Genomic DNA, 25,570 nt, shown 5'->3' with positions numbered 1-25,570 from the left:
TATTTCTCCACCAGACAATTGTTAGCCTCATTTCCATAATCTGCCACCAACATACCACTACTTTTAATACATCCTCACGTAGTTTTTTCGAAATTTTCCCGAATTTCTCCACCCTTTAACGTGTTTTGGCGGCAACACAACCACCTAACCTTTATGCACATCGTTTTCTACCTACACTATTTCACCACAGGATCAACATAACCCAGCTCCAACCAACCCCTTTTCGCCTCTTTTCACACCAGATCTCCATTTGCTTTCTACTTCACCTTTATCTCTCCCCACATATTTTTATATTCATTTTCATTTCAGCCTCACGTTACACTTTCGACCTTCTAGTACCATGTCACCCGCACAACACCCCCACAACGACCCCATTAAGTTTTATTTACATTCCCTCCGGAGACATGCCTTCGCCCTAGCCAGATTACGCTCCCATATTCTATTTTCTCAGGCTTGTCTGACATTTGGCATTACCCCCAAAGGCCTCACACTTAAAGTTCCCATCTCTGGCTGCAACCCTTCCTTCCATCAGTCCCTATACCAGTTCCAAACTGAACAATCCATTGCCCTCACCCACCTAATCCTTCACCTACACATCAACTCAGCCAATGAACACACCCGTCAACTCCTATCCTTAATAAAAGTCCTTAATCTTTCCTCTCCCACATCCACACCGGCTGTTCAGAGCATCCTCCTACAGGCCAACCGTAAATTAGAACAGCATGCCACCCTCCACCTCAAAAAACTATCCAATCTCCTGGTTTCCCACCTCCGGAAAGGCAACTCACTCACCCTTCACAACCTTTCCAGCAAACCTCAACCACCTCTCATTGCACACAAACCCAGTCTCTCCCATCTACTCAATCTCCCACTTCCAGCTCCACTCCCTCCAAAACCTCAAAATTCCTTTCAACACAATCTGGAACCACAACACCCTAATTCAGTAGTTAACCTTTCCTCCAAACCTCTCTCCCAATCCGAAACCTCTGTCCTATCCAAAGGCCTCACCTTCAGCCCCACTCCCAGATTCAACCAAACAGCCCTCGTCAAAGATTTACTGTCCTACACCCGTACTCTCTGCTGGAAATATCACTTTGCCACGAAGAAAAATGATCCTAATCCTACTCCTAATGATCCAACTCCCCAAGACACCATCCAAATTGAACCCTGCCTGGAACAGTTCCGTCCTCCGTCACAGCGGGACCCACCTCCTCTTCCTCAAAATCACCCTCTCCAAACCTTCCAGGAATTTCTGACTTCCAGCCTTGCATCTCAATCCTTCTTAAAAAACCTTAATCCTACACCCAACATCACCACTGCTGAAGCCCAGGCTATCCGTGATCTGAAGGCTGACCGATCCATCGTCATTCTTCCGGCGGACAAGGGTTCCACGACCGTGGTACTTGATCGTCGGGAGTATGTGGCTGAGGGACTGCGTCAGCTTTCAGACAACACCACATACAAAGTTTGCCAAGGTAACCCCATTCCCGATGTCCAGGCGGAGCTTCAAGGAATCCTCAGAACCTTAGGCCCCCTGCAAAACCTTTCACCTGACTCCATCAACCTCCTGACCCCACCGACACCCCGCACCCCAACCTTCTACCTTCTTCCTAAAATCCACAAACCCAATCATCCTGGCCGCCCCATTGTAGCTGGTTACCAAGCCCCCACAGAACGTATCTCTGCCTACGTAGATCAACACCTTCAACCCATTACATGCAGTCTCCCATCCTTCATCAAAGACACCAACCACTTCCTTGAACGCCTGGAATCCTTACCCAATCTGTTACCCCCGGAAACCATCCTTGTAACCATTGATGCCACTTCCTTATACACAAATATTCCGCACATCCAGGGCCTCGCTGCGATGGAGCATTTCCTTTCACGCCGATCACCTGCCACCCTACCTAAAACCTCTTTCCTCATTACCTTAGCCAGCTTCATCCTGACCCACAACTTCTTCACTTTTGAAGGCCAGACATACCAACAATTAAAGGGAACAGCCATGGGTACCAGGATGGCCCCCTCGTACGCCAACCTGTTCATGGGTCGCTTAGAGGAAGCCTTCTTGGTTACCCAGGTCTGCCAACCCAAAGTTTGGTACAGATTTATTGATGACATCTTCATGATCTGGACTCACAGTGAAGAAGAACTCCAGAATTTCCTCTCCAACCTCAACTCCTTTGGTTCCATCAGATTCACCTGGTCCTACTCCAAATCCCATGCCACTTTCCTTGACGTTGACCTCCACCTGTCCAATGGCCAACTTCACACGTCCGTCCACATCAAACCCACCAACAAGCAACAGTACCTCCATTATGACAGCTGCCACCCATTCCACATCAAACGGTCCCTTCCCTACAGCCTAGGTCTTCGTGGCAAACGAATCTGCTCCAGTCCGGAATCCCTGAAACATTACACCAACAACCTGACAACAGCTTTCGCATCCCGCAACTACCCTCCCGGCCTGGTACAGAAGCAAATAACCAGAGCCACTTCCTCATCCCCTCAAACCCAGAATCCCCCACAGAAGAACCACAAAAGTGCCCCACTTGTGACAGGATACTTTCCGGGACTGGACCAGACTCTGAATGTGGCTCTCCAGCAGGGATACGACTTCCTCAAATCCTGCCCTGAAATGAGATCCATCCTTCATGAAATCCTCCCCACTCCGCCAAGAGTGTCTTTCCGCCGTCCACCTAACCTTCGTAACCTGTTAGTTCATCCCTATGAAATCCCCAAACCACCTTCCCTACCCTCTGGCTCCTATCCTTGTAACCGCCCCCGGTGCAAAACCTGTCCCATGCACCCTCCCACCACCACCTACTCCAGTCCTGTAACCCGGAAGGTGTACACGATCAAAGGCAGAGCCACGTGTGAAAGCACCCACGTGATTTACCAACTGACCTGCCTACACTGTGATGCATTCTATGTGGGAATGACCAGCAACAAACTGTCCATTCGCATGAATGGACACAGGCAGACAGTGTTTGTTGGTAATGAGGATCACCCTGTGGCTAAACATGCCTTGGTGCACAGCCAGCACATCTTGGCACAGTGTTACACCGTCCGGGTTATCTGGATACTTCCCACCAACACCAACCAATCCGAACTCCGGAGATGGGAACTTGCCCTTCAGTATATCCTCTCCTCTCGTTATCTGCCAGGCCTCAATCTCCGCTAATTTCAAGTTGCCGCCACTCATACCTCACCTGTCTCTCAACAACTTCTTTGCCTCTACTCTTCCACCTCGACTGACATCTCTGCCCAAACTCTTTGTCTTTAAATATGTCTGCTTGTGTCTGTATGTGTGGATGGATATGTGTGTGTGTGCGAGTGTATACCTGTCCTTTTTTCCCCCTAAGGTAAGTCTTTCCGCTCCCGGGATTGGAATGACTCCTTACCCTCTCCCTTAAAACCCACATCCTTTCATCTTTCCCTCTCCTTCCCTCTTTCCTGACGAAGCAACCGTTGGTTGCGAAAGCTAGAATTTTGTGTGTATATTTGTGTTTTTTTGTGTGTGTATCGACCTGCCAGCGCTTTTGTTTGGTAAGTCTCATCATCTTTCTTTTTAGATATATTTTTTCCACGTGGAATGTTTCCCTCTGTTATATTCATATCATTAATTTGAACCCAACAATGACGTTTGTTATTGTCACTGTTACATTTCGAAGTCTTTTCTGTCGTCTTATTTCCTCCTTCTGTTTTTGCCAGTAGTTTCCCTTTGTATTCACCTTCTCCTTTTTACCGTAATCCACTATACAATTTTATCCCGCCGATATATACTCAACAATACGTAATAATACGTAACCCACTTCCAAACCATAACCAAAAACTTTTTTCTTCCGCTACTGCTATAAAATCCACCGTTTCCAGTTCACAAACAGTTCCTTTCAGCTATTAAACAACCTTTTCGGCTAGTTTTAATAACTTTTGCTTTATTTCGATTTCCGTTTTTTCACATCACCGATCATTTTTAGCCGCTTCCCACAGGTTTTAACGTTATTATTTCTCCACCAGACAATTGTTAGCCTCATTTCCATAATCTGCCACCAACATACCACTACTTTTAATACATCCTCACGTAGTTTTTTCGAAATTTTCCCGAATTTCTCCACCCTTTAACGTGTTTTGGCGGCAACACAACCACCTAACCTTTATGCACATCGTTTTCTACCTACACTATTTCACCACAGGATCAACATAACCCAGCTCCAACCAACCCCTTTTCGCCTCTTTTCACACCAGATCTCCATTTGCTTTCTACTTCACCTTTATCTCTCCCCACATATTTTTATATTCATTTTCATTTCAGCCTCACGTTACACTTTCGACCTTCTAGTACCATGTCACCCGCACAACACCCCCACAACGACCCCATTAAGTTTTATTTACATTCCCTCCGGAGACATGCCTTCGCCCTAGCCAGATTACGCTCCCATATTCTATTTTCTCAGGCTTGTCTGACATTTGGCATTACCCCCAAAGGCCTCACACTTAAAGTTCCCATCTCTGGCTGCAACCCTTCCTTCCATCAGTCCCTATACCAGTTCCAAACTGAACAATCCATTGCCCTCACCCACCTAATCCTTCACCTACACATCAACTCAGCCAATGAACACACCCGTCAACTCCTATCCTTAATAAAAGTCCTTAATCTTTCCTCTCCCACATCCACACCGGCTGTTCAGAGCATCCTCCTACAGGCCAACCGTAAATTAGAACAGCATGCCACCCTCCACCTCAAAAAACTATCCAATCTCCTGGTTTCCCACCTCCGGAAAGGCAACTCACTCACCCTTCACAACCTTTCCAGCAAACCTCAACCACCTCTCATTGCACACAAACCCAGTCTCTCCCATCTACTCAATCTCCCACTTCCAGCTCCACTCCCTCCAAAACCTCAAAATTCCTTTCAACACAATCTGGAACCACAACACCCTAATTCAGTAGTTAACCTTTCCTCCAAACCTCTCTCCCAATCCGAAACCTCTGTCCTATCCAAAGGCCTCACCTTCAGCCCCACTCCCAGATTCAACCAAACAGCCCTCGTCAAAGATTTACTGTCCTACACCCGTACTCTCTGCTGGAAATATCACTTTGCCACGAAGAAAAATGATCCTAATCCTACTCCTAATGATCCAACTCCCCAAGACACCATCCAAATTGAACCCTGCCTGGAACAGTTCCGTCCTCCGTCACAGCGGGACCCACCTCCTCTTCCTCAAAATCACCCTCTCCAAACCTTCCAGGAATTTCTGACTTCCAGCCTTGCATCTCAATCCTTCTTAAAAAACCTTAATCCTACACCCAACATCACCACTGCTGAAGCCCAGGCTATCCGTGATCTGAAGGCTGACCGATCCATCGTCATTCTTCCGGCGGACAAGGGTTCCACGACCGTGGTACTTGATCGTCGGGAGTATGTGGCTGAGGGACTGCGTCAGCTTTCAGACAACACCACATACAAAGTTTGCCAAGGTAACCCCATTCCCGATGTCCAGGCGGAGCTTCAAGGAATCCTCAGAACCTTAGGCCCCCTGCAAAACCTTTCACCTGACTCCATCAACCTCCTGACCCCACCGACACCCCGCACCCCAACCTTCTACCTTCTTCCTAAAATCCACAAACCCAATCATCCTGGCCGCCCCATTGTAGCTGGTTACCAAGCCCCCACAGAACGTATCTCTGCCTACGTAGATCAACACCTTCAACCCATTACATGCAGTCTCCCATCCTTCATCAAAGACACCAACCACTTCCTTGAACGCCTGGAATCCTTACCCAATCTGTTACCCCCGGAAACCATCCTTGTAACCATTGATGCCACTTCCTTATACACAAATATTCCGCACATCCAGGGCCTCGCTGCGATGGAGCATTTCCTTTCACGCCGATCACCTGCCACCCTACCTAAAACCTCTTTCCTCATTACCTTAGCCAGCTTCATCCTGACCCACAACTTCTTCACTTTTGAAGGCCAGACATACCAACAATTAAAGGGAACAGCCATGGGTACCAGGATGGCCCCCTCGTACGCCAACCTGTTCATGGGTCGCTTAGAGGAAGCCTTCTTGGTTACCCAGGTCTGCCAACCCAAAGTTTGGTACAGATTTATTGATGACATCTTCATGATCTGGACTCACAGTGAAGAAGAACTCCAGAATTTCCTCTCCAACCTCAACTCCTTTGGTTCCATCAGATTCACCTGGTCCTACTCCAAATCCCATGCCACTTTCCTTGACGTTGACCTCCACCTGTCCAATGGCCAACTTCACACGTCCGTCCACATCAAACCCACCAACAAGCAACAGTACCTCCATTATGACAGCTGCCACCCATTCCACATCAAACGGTCCCTTCCCTACAGCCTAGGTCTTCGTGGCAAACGAATCTGCTCCAGTCCGGAATCCCTGAAACATTACACCAACAACCTGACAACAGCTTTCGCATCCCGCAACTACCCTCCCGGCCTGGTACAGAAGCAAATAACCAGAGCCACTTCCTCATCCCCTCAAACCCAGAATCCCCCACAGAAGAACCACAAAAGTGCCCCACTTGTGACAGGATACTTTCCGGGACTGGACCAGACTCTGAATGTGGCTCTCCAGCAGGGATACGACTTCCTCAAATCCTGCCCTGAAATGAGATCCATCCTTCATGAAATCCTCCCCACTCCGCCAAGAGTGTCTTTCCGCCGTCCACCTAACCTTCGTAACCTGTTAGTTCATCCCTATGAAATCCCCAAACCACCTTCCCTACCCTCTGGCTCCTATCCTTGTAACCGCCCCCGGTGCAAAACCTGTCCCATGCACCCTCCCACCACCACCTACTCCAGTCCTGTAACCCGGAAGGTGTACACGATCAAAGGCAGAGCCACGTGTGAAAGCACCCACGTGATTTACCAACTGACCTGCCTACACTGTGATGCATTCTATGTGGGAATGACCAGCAACAAACTGTCCATTCGCATGAATGGACACAGGCAGACAGTGTTTGTTGGTAATGAGGATCACCCTGTGGCTAAACATGCCTTGGTGCACAGCCAGCACATCTTGGCACAGTGTTACACCGTCCGGGTTATCTGGATACTTCCCACCAACACCAACCAATCCGAACTCCGGAGATGGGAACTTGCCCTTCAGTATATCCTCTCCTCTCGTTATCTGCCAGGCCTCAATCTCCGCTAATTTCAAGTTGCCGCCACTCATACCTCACCTGTCTCTCAACAACTTCTTTGCCTCTACTCTTCCACCTCGACTGACATCTCTGCCCAAACTCTTTGTCTTTAAATATGTCTGCTTGTGTCTGTATGTGTGGATGGATATGTGTGTGTGTGCGAGTGTATACCTGTCCTTTTTTCCCCCTAAGGTAAGTCTTTCCGCTCCCGGGATTGGAATGACTCCTTACCCTCTCCCTTAAAACCCACATCCTTTCATCTTTCCCTCTCCTTCCCTCTTTCCTGACGAAGCAACCGTTGGTTGCGAAAGCTAGAATTTTGTGTGTATATTTGTGTTTTTTTGTGTGTGTATCGACCTGCCAGCGCTTTTGTTTGGTAAGTCTCATCATCTTTCTTTTTATATATATATATATATATATATATATATATATATATATATATATATATATATATATATAAACAAAGATGATGTGACTTACCAAATGAAAGTGCTGGCAGGTCGACAGACACACAAACGAACACAAACATACACACAAAATTCAAGCTTTCGCAACAAACTGTTGCCTCATCAGGAAAGAGGGAAGGAGAGGGAAAGACGAAAGGATGTGGGTTTTAAGGGAGAGGGTAAGGAGTCGTTCCAATCCCGGGAGCGGAAAGACTTACCTTAGGGGGAAAAAAGGACAGGTATACACTCGCACACACACACATATCCATCCACACATATACAGACACAAGCAGACATATTTTTCCTACGTGGAATGTTTCCCTCTATTATAACCATATATATATATATATATGAGAGAGAGAGAGAGAGAGAGAGAGAGAGAGAGAGAGAGAGAGAGAGAGAGTGTGTGTGTGTTTTTCCTTTACTTTCTGTACAAGACTTCAGTGTGTAACAGTCTTTTCACTATACCTTTACAGTAAGTTGCAAGTCGCAATCTATACTTTCCATCTAAGTCATATTTTGCAATTTCTAGGTGTTTTTAAGTAATGTGTTTCCATTCATCAATGAAACAGCACATTGCCAAAGCAGTGCGACTGAAACAGCGGTTTCTTACGAAAAATGACCTATAAGCACATTTTGTTTCTTTTGTGAATAATAGTTCTCATTGACTATACAACACATATCACTATGAACAAAAGTATTTTATGAGAGGTTTTTCAGAAAATTTGAAAGTTGTCTTATTAGCCACTCCTCTCGCACAAATTAACTAGTTATTGAGGTACAATGACTAAAGATTTATGTTATCTGTGTTATTAGTAGCAATGTCCACTGTACATAAGCCTGTATTATTAGATCATGTATGTAACTCTATTCTTTCATAAATATGCTTTGTTTTATGTACTTATTTAAGCTACCAGTAGAGGACCAACAACAGTTGTTCAATTTTGCAACAACAGTTGTTTAATTTTGCAATGTTAAATTTAGCCTGAGTAGACAAAAATAGGTACATCAGACTCACAACAGTTCTTTTATTATTGCAAAGATAGTTTCAATCATCTGCTGCTCTTTCTTTGTGTTCACCTTGACTAACTTCACATGCTTAAAGTTTCTCCTCCTTTGATGGGATCTCCAAAACAAAGTGAATCAATGTATAAATAACGACATCTCATTTTATTAGACTTTCAAAAAGAAGGCTAAAATTCAAACTGCCAGTTTCTGTGATGTTGAAATGAATCTTATCATGCAGTGCCAAGCAATGTTATTTTGTTCTATAATGAAAGTGTTGGTAAACTTATGACATATGAAATCTCTATAAGAGGAAGTTGAAGATATTCAGAATGAATATGTCATGAATATTAGTTACTTAAAATGCAGTACTGAAGTCTGTATTTATTTACTGGAATGTTACTGTTGGGTCTTGAAATATGAAATAGTAAGAATTTTTACATACGCTTCAGGGTATTACATATAGGCACAACACCACAAAAAAAATTAGCAACCTGCTAATGTTAAAAAAAAAAACATAAGCAATTGTGTGGAACTTACAATTATGCAAGACAATGGGCAGGAATGCATGCAATAAAACAAATACTCCCATATAATGTTGTATCTAATATACAATATTACTTATGTATGTAAGATACCAATAATATGAATCAGAACTGAAAACTGTAACCAAAGAGAACAAGCAATTAAGAAAATGGAAAGGGAGCTACAGAAAAGAGAAACTCTTTGATGAAGAAGAATGCACTAAACTCCTGTTACAAAGGTGTCAAGCAAAAATTAAGAAAGCACTTCATGATCTACGAAACTGGATACACAATGGTGAATTTGTAGGAGCTGTGTTAATGGATAGAAGAAAAAACTATGACTTTGTTAAAACCATGCACCAATATGTACCAAATCAAATCAAATTTTTCTGATGTGCTACCTGCAAATATTCATCCAACTCTACTTGGCCATTCATATTTGTGTCGATCTCTCTAAGGATTTCGTGAAGCTCTTCACCCGAAACCTCCTCACCAAATTTCTGTAATTAGATAGTTCATTTGTTTCATTACAATGCAATATTTTCATATATTCCACACTACAACAGCTTGTTGCTGCAATCAGTTTCACCTTGATGTCGGCACAGAAATGGCTGCATAAGCTTGGTGGCACCAGCTGATAATAAGCTGTGGAGCAGAATGTATGGCAAAAATTCTATGCTAGAATGTTACCTTAATATAGTCAGCTAATTCTATTCTTCCATGACAATCTGTATCAACTTCAGTTAGTACGTTGTGAATTTCCTCATCAGTCAGGCGAATTTCTAGTTCCTGTTATTTCAAACAAATTAAGCTTTATATTACATAAGGCAAGACAGCACTATAAATATAATCACATTACACATAGTTAACTACAACATATTTTTTGGCAGTATGAAATACAAAATACGCAAAATAATTCAAAGGGGAAAAGAGAAATTCATTGATTGTAAATAAAAACTGCATGATACATTATTTTGAGACTTCTGATTTTGCGCACTTATCTTAGCAAGCTAGAGCTTAGATCGCAGAATCTTCCGCTGTAGTATTAAAATATTATCTATAGGAAACAACACTGCACAGGTTCTCACCTTTGCCATAGAAAATTTTGACATCATAAATAAGCATTTCTGAATCTCATGAACCACAAGTATGTGCTCCATTAAGAATATTCTATTCATTATTAATGTGCACAAATTTAAGAGAACATAAATTCTGATTTCACAGGGCACTTCTAGAATGGACCAGTACGAAAGCTTTCTTACAAGTACAGAACTAAAAACCTCAAATACTTTCAATTAAAGATAGCATGTATGTATGTAGCAATGTAAATGAAACTTTGCATTAATTTAAACCAAATCTGCCATACAAACAGTAAACTTACCAAGTTTCAGCAGTGTGAGGTTTATAATCTCCTAGCTCCAACAGGGAGACATGGGGGAGTAGATAGACACAGAGTGGGAGGAGGAAAAGGAGACAGAGAAAGAGAGAGGGAGGGGGAGACTGACAGAGAGAGGGTTTGGGGGAGGGGGAGACGGACAGAGAGAGGGTTTGGGGGAGGGGGAGACGGACAGAGAGAGGGTTTGGGGGAGGGGGAGACGGACAGAGAGAGGGTTTGGGAGAGGGGGAGACGGACAGAGAGAGGGTTTGGGGGAGGGGGAGACGGACAGAGAGAGGGGGAGGAGGAGGCAGACTGAGGGAGGGGGAGGAGGAGGCGGACAAAGAGAGGGGGAGGAGGAGGAGGAGGACAAAGAGAGGGGGAGGAGGAGGCGGACAGAGAGCGGGGAGGGGAGGCGGACAGAGAGGGGGGAGGGGCAGGCGGACAGAGAGGGGGGAGGGGCAGGCGGACAGAGAGGGGGGGAGGGGCAGGCGGACAGAGAGGGGGGGAGGGGCAGGCGGACAGAGAGGGGGGGAGGGGCAGGCGGACAGAGAGGGGGGGAGGGGCAGGCGGACAGAGAGGGGGGGAGGGGCAGGCGGACAGAGGGAGTGGGGGGGAGGCGGACAGAGGGAGGGGGAGACGGACAGAGGGAGGGGGAGGGGGAGGCGGACAGAGGGAGGGGGAGGGGGAGGCGGACAGAGGGAGGGGGAGGGGGAGGCGGACAGAGGGAGGGGGAGGAGGAGGCGGACAGAGGGAGGGGGAGGAGGAGGCGGACAGAGGGAGGGGGAGGAGGAGGCGGACAGAGGGAGGGGGAGGAGGAGGCAGACTGAGGGAGGGGGAGGAGGAGGCGGACAAAGAGAGGGGGAGGAGGAGGAGGACAAAGAGAGGGGGAGGAGGAGGCGGACAAAGAGAGGGGGAGGAGGATAAGGACAAAGAGAGGGGAGGAGGATAAGGACAAAGAGAGGGGGAGGAGGATACGGACAAAGAGAGGGGGAGGAGGATACGGACAAAGAGCGGGGGAGGAGGATACGGACAAAGAGCGGGGGAGGAGGATACGGACAAAGAGCGGGGGAGGAGGATACGGACAAAGAGCGGGGGAGGAGGATACGGACAAAGAGCGGGGGAGGAGGATACGGACAAAGAGCGGGAGAGGAGGATACGAAAAAAGAGCGGGGGAGGAGGAGAAGGACAAAGAGCGGGGGAGGAGGAGACGGACAAAGAGCGGGGGAGGAGGAGACGGACAAAGAGCGGGGGAGGAGGAGACGGACAAAGAGCGGGGGAGGAGGAGACGGAGGAAGAGAGGGGGAGGAGGATACGGACAAAGAGAGGGGGAGGAGGATACGGACAAAGAGAGGGGGAGGAGGATACGGACAAAGAGAGGGGGAGGAGGATACGGACAAAGAGAGGGGGAGGAGGATACAGACAAAGAGAGGGGGAGGAGGATACGGACAAAGAGAGGGGGAGGAGGATACGGACAAAGAGAGGGGGAGGAGGATACGGACAAAGAGAGGGGGAGGAGGATACGGACAAAGCGAGGGGAGGAGGATACGTACAAAGAGAGGGGGAGGAGGATACGGACAAAGAGAGGGGGAGGAGGAGACGTACAAAGAGAGGGGGAGGAGGATACGGACAAAGAGAGGGGGAGGAGGAGACGTACAAAGAGAGGGGGAGGAGGATATGGACAAAGAGAGGGGGAGGAGGAGACGGACAAAGAGAGGGGGAGGAGGAGACGGACAAAGAGAGGGGGAGGAGGTGATGGGCAAAGAGAGGTGGGAAGAAGTTATGATTAGAGAGAGGTGGTGAATGAAATGGTCAAAGAGAGGGGGAACAGGAGATGAGGACAGAGAAAATGGGGAAGAGGAGATAGATAGTGGTAGATAGTGGTGGGAGAATGAAGTGGACATAGAGATGGACGGAGGAAGAGGTGGAGACAGAGAGGGGGGGGGGGGGAGGCGGAGAGAAGAGAGCAGGAGGAGGTGTGCATGTGTGTGTGTGTGTGTGTGTGTGTTGGGGTTTATGGGCGCTCAACATCGAGGTCATCAGCGCCCTGACACACATTAAAAGGAACGAATGTGGACAGACCTAATAAAACTGAAAAAACACACTCAAAGAAAGCAGAAAAAGAGGGAAAATACTACATAAGAATGTAAAACCTAAGGTAAGGGAAAACATAGCAACAAGAATGACACAGGAAATTGTCATTGGCTGGCCACTTACATAAAATATGGGCGAGCTTGTCACACAGTGAGCAAATTAAAATCCTCCCCCTAAAATCTTTGTAAAAACATTTGACATGGCACAGAAGTTTAAAACTTTAACCACATTCGTCCGAGTGTTGCCTAAAAGAGTTGGCAGGTCCGCTGGCAAGTCAGCCGCGGCCCGCTGGTCAGAAAATAAAACGTAATCCAGTAAAACGTGGTGCACAGTGACCTGGACGCCGCAAGCACCACACAATGGAGGGTCTTCTCGCCGGAGCAGGAAGCCATGCGTCATAGGGCTGTGGCCTATTCGAAGCCGAGTGAGGAGAACCTCATCCCGTCGATGGGGCTGAAAGGAAGTACACCACACACGCGTTGTGGGCTTGACTAGACGGAGCTTATTGTCAGTCACTTCCAGCCACTCATCCTCCCACCGACACATGACTCGGGAGCTCATCAGCGAGGTAAGTGCGTGCAAGGGGATAGCACACTGAGCCTCCTTGGCTGCGAGATCTGCCCTTTCATTCCCAGCAATGCCGACATGCCCCGGAACCCAGCAGAAAGCTACAACCTTCCCCAGTCGCTGTAGTCGGAGGAGGGCATCCTGGATGGTCTGGACTACTTTATATGCCAGATACAAATGGTGCAATGATTGAAGGGCACTGAGTGAATCGGAACAGACAAGAAATTTAGGAGAGGAAGAACGTCTCATCTGCTCCAGCGCCCGCAAGATCGCAGACAATTCTGCATCAAAGACAGTAAAAGTCTGAGGCAGTCGGACCTTGAGGACACGATCCGGAAAAACAACTGAGCAACCAACGGAATCCCCTTGTTTCGACCCATCCGTAAAAACAGCTACATAGTCGTGGTGCTCAGATAAAATAGCAGAAAATGCTGCATTAAAAACGGTGGCGGGAGTGCAATCTCTCTTGTACTGCAATAAATCGAAAATCACACGTGGCCTCTTCAGTAACCAGGGTGGCAGGCGGTTAAAACCCAGGATTTGGGGTTGTACAGACTCCACACCCAGGGACTCAAGCACACGTTGCACTCGTATCCCAAACGGCAACGTAGCCCGGGGACGGCGGGAAAAAAGGCGGTCCAGAGGTGGATGGGCAACAAGACGGTGAGAAGGTGAGCTGGGAGCTGCAAGAAACTTACAAGCTTGGCGCACCAGCAGGAGCTGCCGCCGGATGGTAAGTGGCGGTTCACCAACCTCAGCACAGAGGCTGGGTACGGGACTGGTCCGATAAGCACCCGTGGCCAGTCGAATCCCAGCATGGTGAGCAGCGTCAAGGATCCGCAAATAAGACGGCCTCGCTGACCCATATACTGTGCACCCATAGTCCAGCCGTGAGTGCACGAAAGCTCGATAAAACTGAAGGAGACGTGCCCTGTCCGCTCCCCAAGACCTGTGGCTGAGGCACTTTAGGATGTTCAGTGCCTTCAGCGTTCTGGCTTTTCAAGTCGCGTAGGTGTGGCAACCATGACAACTTGGAGTCAAAAATTAGGCCCAGAAACCGCACTGTGTCTCCAAAATGTAGGACAGTATCCCCTATATGCAAGGCAGGCAACGTAAAAAGACGACGAGAACGATTAAAATGAACACAAACACACTTATTGGCAGAAAACCTAAAACCCGTCTTTGCAGCCCACTCCTCTAACCGCCGCACTGTTAGTTGCAATTGACGGCTCGCGGATGCAACACTAGAGGAGGAACAGAAAACAGCAAAGTCGTCCACAAACAAGAAGCACTGTACTGGACTCCTCACTGTAGACGTTATACTGTTGATTGCTATGGCAAAGAGAGTAACGCTTAAAACACTGCCCTGGGGGACACCGTTCTCTTGCTCAAAGCGATCAGACAGTGTGTTACCAACGTGGGTCCGAAAAAACCGCTGAGACAGGAAAGACCGAATGAAAATGGGGAGGCGGCCACGAAAGCCCCATTGATGCAGTTGTGCAAGAATACAGTGTCTCCAAGTAGTATCATAGGCCTTACTGATATCAAAGAAGATACCGATACAGTGATGCCGACGGAGGAAAGCCTGCTGAATAGCCGCCTCGAGGAGGGTCAGGTTGTCGACTGTGGACCGAAATTTTCGGAATCCACACTGAAAGGGGCTAAGGAGCTGTCTGGTCTCTAGCAGCCAGACCAGACGACGGTTAACCATCCGTTCCAGGGTCTTTCCGACACAGCTTGTCAAGGCGATACTACGATAACTACTGGGACATGTGTGCTCCTTTCCTGGTTTGAGGAGAGGGATGAGGATTGCCTCCCTCCACGAGGTGGGGAGCACTCCTGTCTGCCATATGAGATTAAAACATTCGAGGAGGATTTCCTTTGACGCCGCTGGCAGATGGCGAAGCATGGAGTACCGGATGCGGTCGTAACCTGGTGCAGTGTCAGAAGTCGCAGTAAGTGCCGATTCAAGTTCCCACATGGAGAAAGGGGAGTTGTAGGCCTCAGAACTGTTCGACCGAAAGTCCAACTTCGCTCGTTCGACAGTCGCACGGTAGCGACGAAATGCTGGATCCTGGGTTGCAGTGGCAGTACTTTGTGCAAAATGCTCTGCCAGCGTCTGAGCAATGGCTCTGGGTGTTGTATGGAGGCACCCCTGGTTCAGGACTCCAGCTATTGGTAGACGGCTGCGTTTACCGGAAATCCTCTGGATGGCTTCCCATACTTTTGTGGAACAAGTGGAACGGTTTATGGAGTCCAGGAACTCCTGCCATGACCTTTTCTTGCTCTCTTTAATGACACGGCGTGCCCTGGCTCTCGCGATGCGAAAGGCGGTAAGATTGACTGCTGTTGGGCGGCATTTAAATCGGTGAAGAGCCGCACGCCTGTCCCGGATGGCTGAACGGCACTCATCCGTCCACCAAGGCACAATGCGCCGCTTAGGAGGGCCAGAAGACTGTGGTATGGACAGGTCAGCAGTATGATGGATCACAAGTGTGATGTGATCCACCCATTCCTGTACGCTGTTGTGGCGTTCAAAGACAGCCAATCGAGTGAACAGAGGCCAGTTAGCCCTGCCAATCATCCACGATGGCGGCCTCTGCTCCAGCAATACACCATCCAGGAGATGAATGCGGATGGGGAAGTGATCGCTGGAATGAAGGTCGTCAATGACCTCCCAGTGAACAGAGTCGGTGAGGGCGGGAGAGCAGAAAGATAGGTCAATGGCTGAGAATGACCCAGTAGCAGCAGAGAAATGAGTTGGAGTACCTGTATTGAGGATGCACAACACTTGAGATGTTAGGAGGCTCTCCAAAATTCGACCTCGAGTGCAAAGAGAAGTGGAGCCGCACAGCACATGATGGGCATTGAAGTCTCCCAGGAGGAGAAAGGGGCGGGGGAGTTGGTCGATAAGATCTGTGAGAGTGTCTAAGGTCATTGCATCCAGAGGGGGTAAATAAAGGGAGCAAACAGTAAGCCTTCGACGGGAATGAATTTCAACTGCAACTGCTTGCAGGTCAGTATCCAGGGGGAGAGCAGAGGAGTGGTGGTCATTATTGACAAACACGGCGACTCCGCCTTTGGCTCTGTCTCCAGTCAGGTCATCTTTGCGATACAACGTATAGCCCCTGAGTACAGGAGCATCAGATGGTTTTAGATGTGTTTCCTGTAAACACAAGCACAGGGGGCGTTGCCGTGCTAGGAGGTGCAGTTCCTCCACATGTGCCCGGAATCCATTCATGTTCCACTGTATAATGCGAGCCATCGATCAGGGTGGGAGGACCTTCAGTCTCACTTTCTGTCGGGGAGGAGAGCCCACAACAGGTGGAGGGTCAGGTTTGGATCGAGATGATTGCCCCAGTCTGACATCAACCTCCATCGCCTCTGAAGAGGAGTCGAGAGAGACGTCAGAAAGAATGACATCAACATCAGCAGACTGTAGAACTTCAGTCTCCTTTAGCGGTCGAGTCTTCACCTTTGGTTTGGGCTTCGATTTTCTGGCCTGAGGTGGCAGTGGAGCCAAAACCTCAGAAGCAGCAGGGGGTGTAGCAGCGCTGGGCATTGCACAAGACTGGACCTGGGAAGGGGCAGGAAGTTCCATGACGTCAGCTACCACGGCCTGGTCAGAAGGCCAGGGAGGAGCAGCAGGCTTCACAGGAACAGCAGCAGCACACGTACATTGACAAACGCAGGTGCTAGTGCTGACAGTAGCAACCTCCGTTTGTGTAGCGGCATCAGTTTTCAAGACTGGCTGTTTCAGACCGGAAGAAAAGGAAGCAGCGAACGTGGGCGGCTGCAGGGACTTGTAAATTTTCTTTGCCTCACCGTACGGGATGCGTTTGGTGGTTTTAAGTTCCTGGATCTTCCGTTCCTCAAGGAAAACTCTACATTCCCTACTCCACACAGGGTGATCCCCAGAGCAGTTGACACACTTGGGAGGAGAGGAGCAACCAACTCCCTCATGGGCGGCTTTACCACAGTTCCCGCAAGTGGCTTCCCCTTTACAGCCGAGAGTAGTGTGTCCAAAGCATTGGCATTTAAAACACCGTATGGGGTTGGGGTAATAAGGCCGTACACTGAGACGTAGGAAACCTGCCTTCACATGCTCGGGCAATTTGGTGCTGTTAAACGTAAGGATAAACGAGTCAGATTTCATGAGAGCACCATCCACCCGTTTCATAACGTGTTGCACGTCGACAATTCCTTCCCGGGATCATTCAGCCTTCAGTTCGTCTTGGGGAATGTCAACGAGATCTCTGCAAGTCACAACACCCTTGCTGTAGTTCAAGGTGTTGTGAAATTCAGTCTCTATCGCAAACTCCCCAAGAAATTGTGCCTTCTGAAGGTTCTGAACTTGCTGGAAGCTAGAAGTTTCAACCAGCAAGGTGCCATTGCGCAAGCGCTTTACAGACTTTAACGTGCCAGCAATACCCTCTAAGCCCTTCTGTATATAAAATGGCGAAACTTTTTCAAAACTCCCATCTTTTCTTTTAATTATGAGAAACACATTCTGGGAAGCAGCATGCGTTCTGTTACTAGTACCGAAATCAGGAGGACTGGCTACACGAGCCCTCTTGTTAGATTGGGTGTTAGAACCTACCAGCGGCCCACCCTTTCCGCTGGGAGGAGGAGAAGAAAAGTTCGAGGGTTCCATCTCGATCCCACGAGCAGCTAGGGAACTAGAAGTCCACCTAGACAGAGCCCCGCGTGCCTAGGTAAGCCTTATACAACTGAGGTGCGGCAGGTTCCCCAGAGGTTGCCCGCTAACGACTGTTCCACCTCAACAGCCATGCATCTCATCGGCGCGCAGCACACCTTGAGATTGAGGGTTTTTTTATAGAGGTTTATTCCATCCTCGCGATCCGGGCGGTCAAGCCAAGATCCCCATTCCCTGAGACACACAACGTTCCACCGCCGCGCCGCTCGGTGGTCGCTGAAGGATGCTCAGAGCTTAAGGTGACAGGGGACTGGCGGCGCTTACCAGTCCCCAGCTCAGGAACCCCGGGGTCGCCAAGCCCGTACCCAGCAAATGAATGCTGAGCCCCTGGGGGCAGGAGGTGTGCAATGTGTGTTGAATGCATACATAGGTAGCCATGGGAAAAAGGTTAATACTACAGAATAATGTTCCTAATTAAAGATTAAAAATAAATCAATCAAAAAAATTATAACGCTTGTTCACTTGAAGAGAGACGATATTTTGATAATGTTGAGACACCAGGCATTAAGAGATGGAAGGTATTTAAGATTGATGTATTGAAAAAACAAATGATGCAAAAGAAAAGCAGATGATGGAAAATCAACATCAAGTTGGTGAGCAGGTTATGGCAGAAACATCACAACAATAATACCATAGCAACAGGGTGCTGCTGAGACCATTAAGAAAGGGGTGAGACCAAATAACAGTGTGGAAAGAGAAAAAGACATCACATATGATGCTTTTAAACAAACTGCATATGGTGGAGGAAAAGTGACAGCAGGAAGATCAACTGGCTTGTCCTTTGAGTTTATAAAAATTGTTTTCTTTTTGAGGGTGAACGTAAAATATAATACTACTACTACTACTACTAATGCCTATATGAGAACAAGCTTTCTCTCAAGTCGTCGTCCTCCACCACCACCACCACCACCACCACCACCACCACATAATGTCCCTCCCCCTTCCAGTTGTTTATGTTATCTCAGCTGATCCTATTTATATCCACTTCTACATCTACGAGGGCTATTCAGGAAGTAACACAAATTTTGAAATAAAAATTAATATGGAAAAACCACGTTTCATTATATATGTTTTAAAGGTAGACTCTTTAGCTATTATTCTACATAATCACCCTTCAAATTGAGACAATTATGATACAGTGGCGCAAATTTTTCATTACCACCTCTGTAGAAATGTGCTGTCTGTGATTGCGACCACTGGTTTATACAGACATGCATTTTGGTGCCAGTATCAAAGCGTTGAGTAGCGAGCATTGTCTTCAACTCTGGGAAGAGCTGGTAATCGCAAAAGTTCCGTAATCGTGAAACGACAATTTTCACAAATTTTGTCATTGAGTTTCATCACCAGTTCCTCAATCACAAACTTGGGCCTACCACTACGGTCCTCACTGTGAACACTGGTACAGACATTTTTAAAAGCAATCCACTGTTGCCTCACTTGGCTTTCACTCATTATTCCTTTTCCACACACATCAGAAAGGACACAATAAATTTCAAATGGTTTTCAGTCTTTGGCCAGCAATAACCTAATCACAGAACGAACCTCACAAATGGTGAGATTTTCTATTGCAGCGCACATTTCGAAATGTCACAGAAACCAAAGTAGCAGAGACACAGGCCACACGCTGCCACCTCTGGGCACCTAATGACAGGGAGAGGTCCCCCCAGTGATGGGACCAACTTTTTAAAGTCAAATATACGGTAATGTAGCAAAGATTGGTTTAAATGTAAGTTTTTACTTCTATTTCTTTGTCACATCATTTTAATCACCATATGATTTTTTTCATTTGTTTAATTTTTTCTTTATATCATTATTTTTCCAATTAGAATTTTTGTGAATGAGAATTTAATTATATTTATCTATTATAATATTCAGTAAGTGTATGGATTTTGTTGTTTCTGTTGTTATAATATTCAATTATTTGAAAATTCTGATCTAAGAGTTAAAAACAAAAGACGAAATAATCTATTTATATTGCCTGTGCAACTGTGTGAAAAAATGTATGTTTTGTTACCAGATGCACAGTTTTTCTGCATGATAAAATCATCATACTAACATTTAAAACATAACCTAAATTCCTATTGCACTATGTTCAAAATAAAGAAGATGAAGACTGAAATAAAAGAAAGGATTACATAAGCAAAATGAAATCCAAGCAAAAACACCAGGATGATAAACAAAGGACATGAAATCGAAATACATAAAATTTATTCATTAATAACTGAACAAAGATTTTAAGTGGAAAAAGAATGATAGGAAGAAAAATGGGATCAAATGAAGTTGATATTAAAATGATATGACAAAGGAATGGAAATAAAAATTACATTTAAAAAATAAAAAAGAAGTCTACTGCAACTGATGAGATTTGAACCCATAAACTTCTTTTTGTGAAGCTATTATCCTATCCATCACACCACAGACTACACAATACAACTTATTCAACACTACTGAAGATGACACAAAATTCTCGGATTTTTTTCATCAATTATTCACAAATGAGGGCCCACCAGGGTGAAAGGCTGCAGGGTGTGATATGTGGGATCTTAACCTACATCATCATATATTTGGTTTCATAAAGCCTATCCCACCACTGGGGATCTCTTCTTGTGAGTGTAGGAAAGTTATGGCACCAAGATGATGAATGTAACCCTGTCCACCACAGTGACAGACCAAAGCATCTGTTACTTCCTGGATGTCCCTCGTATACTCTGCAAACCACTGAAATGAATGGTAGAAGGTACTTCCCACTGTGCCAATTACTAGGGCTTCTTCCTGCTTAATTCATGTTTGCAGGGCAGGAAAAATGATTGCTCTAATGCCTGTGTGTGCACACAAAAATCCCTACGAGAGGATACACAGGGAGTTATCTTGGATGTAGAGTCATCATCAGACATAGAAATAACTTTGGATATACCTGAGGGCAGTGTGTTGGGACCCTGGCTGCTCATGTTTATATTAACAATATTGTGAAAAGCAAAGTTGCTACTCACCATATAGCGAAGATGCTGAGTCGCAGATAGGCACGCCAAAAAAAACTGTCCCAAATAAAATTTCGGCCAATGAGGCCTGTGTCAAAAACAGACAAGGCGCACGCGAGGCTAGGGCAGAGAGGGGGAGGAATAGCAGGGTAGGGCTGGAGGACAGTGTAGTGCTGGTGGGGAGCGTGAAGGGACGAGGTGGAGAAAGGGTAGGGCAGCTAGGTGCAGTCAGGAGGTAGATGGAGGGCAGGGGACAGGTGTGCGTGTGTGTGGGGAGGGGGGGTGTAGTGGAAAAGGATATTGCATCTAAGTCTATTACAGGGGTGTGAGCCATGAGGTAAGGGGTTGGAGCACGCTCATATCTCTGTAGTAGACCTAGATGCAAGACCTGTCCCATACATCGTCCCAGCACCACCTACTCCAATCTGGTCGCAATCATCACTTATCCCACCAAAGGCAGCGCTACCTGCGAAACCAGTCATGTGATCTACAAACTAAGCTGCAACCACTGTACTGCATTCTATGTGGGAATGAAAACCAACAAGCTGTCTGTCCACATGAATGGCCACTGACAAACTGTGGCCAAGAAACAAGTGGTCCACCCTGTTGCTGAGCACTCTGCACAACATGACATCCTTCATTTCAATGACTGCTTCACAGCCTGTGCCATATGGCTCCTTCCCACCAACACCAGCTTTTCTCAATTTCACAGGTGGGAACTCTCCCTGCAATATATCTTATGTCCCCGTAACCCTCCTGGCCTCAACCTTCGTTAGTCATTGTCTTCATCCACACAGCCCCTTCTCTAGCCCCGTTCCAGCACTACACAGCCCCCTTTCCACCAACGCACCCAATCTTTTTACTTCTCTCCCTTTCCACTGTTCTGCCCCATCCCCCTCCCCTGCCCTCTGTCTCACAGTTGGAATTGGCCAACTTATACCAATACCTTAATGTTAATACTTAACAGGGATAAAAAATGGAATGATCAAATAGGCTCAGTCATTGGTAAAGCAGTAGACTTTAGTTTACTGTTAGAATACTGGGAAAATACAATCAGTCTACAAAAAAGATTGCTTATAAATCAGTCATGTGACCCATTCTAGCATATTGCTAAAGTGTGGGAACTGTACGACATATGACTAACAAAGGATACGGAACTGTACAGGAATGGGCAGCAAGAGTGGTCACAGGTTTGTTTGACCCATAGGGGAGTGCACAGAGATGTCGAAGAAACTGAAGTAGTAGACTCTTTAAGATAGATGGAAACTATCCCAAGAAAGCCTACTTATGAAATTTCAAGAACTGGCTCTAGGAATATACTACAACCCCTTATGTAGAGCTCACACAGGGATCACGAGGACAGGATTAAATTAATTATAATAGTATGCAAAGTGGCAATTAAACAGCTATTCTTCCCATGCACCATACATGACTGGAACAGGAAGAAACCCTTATAGCTGATACATTGGGATATACTCTCTTCCATATACTTCACAGTGGTTGGCAGAGTACAGATGTAGATGTACAAAGAAGCCTGTGCTCATTTGTGCCGCCCTTCTCTGTGTATGTTCAATATCCCCTTTGTAAGTGTCACACACACTTCAGAAATATTTTAGGATCAGTTACATGAATGCACTCAAGTTACACTAATAAGAAAATCAATTACCACCACCCCTCCCCCCAAAAAAACACTAAGATGAAATGAAGATAACATAAACAGTAGACATAGGCATACGGCAAGGTGTTCCAAATGACAGCAATTGCCATCAAGGGTTCCTTTGTGCAACTAAAGATGAACAAGTTAGAAGAAATCAGAATGTTCTGGAATTCATTATAAAAGCTGTCCGGGGTCATGACTCAAGTGAGATACATTATAGGGAAATAACGAACTAAATACTAGTAACTAATGAAATCTGAAAAGACAGAATTGACAAGCTGTGCAGTAGAGAAATCAAAACATGAAGTGCTAGACCACTACAATATGGCACTGGCATGTATTTATGTTTGCAATACTTAAGTTGAACTTTTAGAATTATACTAAACAATGTGATATGGTGCTATGTACAAAGATACTGTTTGAACAGTTTGGCTATCAAACAAAATCTGTAAAGAGTGACAGAGAGGGGGAGGAGGGTGCTACACTCAATAGTGCATCTTTTTTAATATGTCAAAGAAATTAACACAGAAAGGAGATCAAAATAGGCCAATAAACTAGTGACAAAAATATAATGGCAAAGTTTGGCTAACAGTTAGTGTAAGTTGAAGCTAGATAATTCACCAAAACCAATCTCATATATTCACAAATGGGGCTTTATCTTTCATAAATCAGCCACAGAACTGGAGGAGGTACTGCACTGAGGTGATCCTTACGAAATGCATAATATAAGAAAAATTTCAGGATGTACAGGCTGATGAAAAGCTAACTAAGTGACGTGGAAAGAATAATCTAATTTGAAGCTATGACATCTGAAAATAATTGTTCCAATGGAGCTGGTTAATGTTCTGCAAGAGAACACAGTACTGTATAGAAAGAAGTTCAATACGCAATTGCTATTGTGTTAGCTTCATATCAGACAAGTTTATTCATCTCTTGTCATTTCTTTCACATAATAAAAAATGCATTAATGAATGTACAGTTTTTTAGTGAGTAAGTGAAGATTTACTACTGAAACTGAAAACAGGGGTGAAATCATTGTGCCTTGTGGACTATGTACAAAAGAAGGGGTTAAATGCTTCACGTCACCCCCTTATTCAGTTTGATGAATCACAGTTAAAAATCAGGATAAAACGTGATGTACTATCAGAAATGAGACAGCTTACCAATAAAAGTACAAAAATTATATTTTTTAAATAGTTGGGCAAAATAGAGTGTTACTGGACACAATAGAGAGAGACACACAGAAGTGGAAATTTATTATAATTTTTCCATGTGAAAGTGAGAAAAGGAAGGAGAACGCTCACAGCAACAGACCTGTGAGAGACTTTTCTATTTAATCAAAAATTTGTACTGGTGTACTGATGGCAGTATGTGTGGTTGAGAAGACATATTCCAACATGAATGACGATCTTAACAACAACAATAAAAGTTTTCCAGTTTTGCAAAATATATAAACAATAAAACTATCACACATCAAATACAGCTTCTTTTCTTTAATGACTTCATAAAAAGTAATTTCTTACCTTCAGTCCTCGTCTGATGTCATTGATCGATACATATCCCTTACGATCTTTATCAATTATCTGGAATCTCTTTATGTATGTTTGAATTTCTTCTTTACTAAGATTGATAGGTAATTTGTCTCTTGAAGCTCTGTTGACCATCTGGCCCATCTCATTTGCAAGGAATTCTGAGGCAAGTGCTATTTCCTCCTTCAGGACAAAAAGTGAAAGTGTGAATTTTCTTACATTAAAGGCATAAAAAATGGATTATCTCTGAAATTTCCAAAAACTGACCTTTTTCTTTTTTTCATCCCACTTTAATTCTTCTGCCATAATTTCAACAATACCAGGAAGAGCTTCCTGAGCAGCCTGGACATTGAGGAAAGCTAACCGCAGCCGTCTTGCAATCACATCAACAGCACAGCAAGCATATTCTCTTACTGCATATCGGATCTATGAACATAAAAACAAAACCATAAAAGAATTTCTATCATGCTTCAGGTCTCTGGAATCCGTAAAATGTAGAGTGAAGCATATCAGGTTAGCAGCTATAAGGTTCACTACCCTGTAATGGTTTACTGCTTCCCCCACTCCTGGTAATGCTGTTGTACTTATTTATTTATTATTCATAATTACAGTCTTTTATCTGAAAAGCTGAAACAGGCCATACAAATCACATTTCCAGGACAATAATAAGTTTATATTTTACTATTTATTTCAACAGGCCTAATTTTTTTAAATACTACAGCTACTTCTACTATTACAAAACTACAATAAAACACAACCAGTTACCCAGCTACTAGTACTACTATAAGCACTACAGAATCTGTTCTGTGTTTGTTCATTTATTTTGGTGTATTTAATCTGCAGATGGTTGTTTCCACTACTGGATCCACCCTAACACTACCTTTGATTCCTTGGGCATCAGGCAGCATGTTAGCAGTATTTCCATTATAACAAGCAATTCCAACAATCACTGCTATGTATTATTAAAGTTCACACTTCCATGATAACTTGCACAAATGGAATGTAGATTATTGAGAGACTATTTCATTCAGTGGTTGCTGACCACAGCTGTCTTCAATCAATCCGCAGAGTATGTTGCCTAGCCAGGATGGTAGCATGCTGACATATGGTTGAATGCCTCGTGATGTCTTTCTTGGGCTTCCTCAATACTGCAGCTACAGTATCGTTCAATACATACCAGGCTGACTTGCTCCTTAGGGCTGCTTTGGGGTGTAACATCTTTAACACCTGACAACCACTACCCGCCGCATCTTTGTAGAGCGTGCATCCCATAATGTGTGTTCTGATGTGCTCACTCTGCCGCTGGTGCAGCTATCTTTCATCTGTCTTTTGATTTTGTATAGATATGTAGCACACAGGCCACGCACGGTCAGATAATGTACCAAACCACTTGATGGGTTAAGAAATCTCATTTGTAATCTCTTCCTGATAAAAGAGAGAAATTTGTAGGTTCTCCTGCATGTGCCTAAAGTGTCCCATTAATTTTGCCACAATTGTAG

General features: G+C 45.5%; 1 protein-coding gene across 4 annotated transcripts in view; it reads right to left on the bottom strand.

The window, feature by feature from the left end:
* LOC126260183 (glycerol-3-phosphate dehydrogenase, mitochondrial) overlaps positions 1-25,570 on the bottom strand; it is a 200,171-nt gene that overhangs the window by 22,758 nt on the left and 151,843 nt on the right. For 3 of the 4 annotated variants that reach the window (XM_049957455.1, XM_049957456.1, XM_049957454.1), the window contains exons 10-12: positions 24,339-24,497; positions 24,066-24,254; positions 9,556-9,654 (exon numbers count right to left, since the gene is read on the bottom strand). In XM_049957455.1, the coding sequence (XP_049813412.1) occupies positions 9,556-9,654; positions 24,066-24,254; positions 24,339-24,497 (447 nt within the window). Of the gene's footprint in view, positions 1-9,555; positions 9,655-9,804; positions 9,944-24,065; positions 24,255-24,338; positions 24,498-25,570 lie in introns of those variants that run through there. The other variant, XM_049957457.1, reaches the window with a different exon arrangement.

The sequence above is a fragment of the Schistocerca nitens genome, chromosome 5 (genome assembly GCF_023898315.1).
Source record: "Schistocerca nitens isolate TAMUIC-IGC-003100 chromosome 5, iqSchNite1.1, whole genome shotgun sequence".
Taxonomy (NCBI): domain Eukaryota; kingdom Metazoa; phylum Arthropoda; class Insecta; order Orthoptera; family Acrididae; genus Schistocerca; species Schistocerca nitens.
This window is presented reverse-complemented; position numbering and strand designations above follow the sequence as displayed.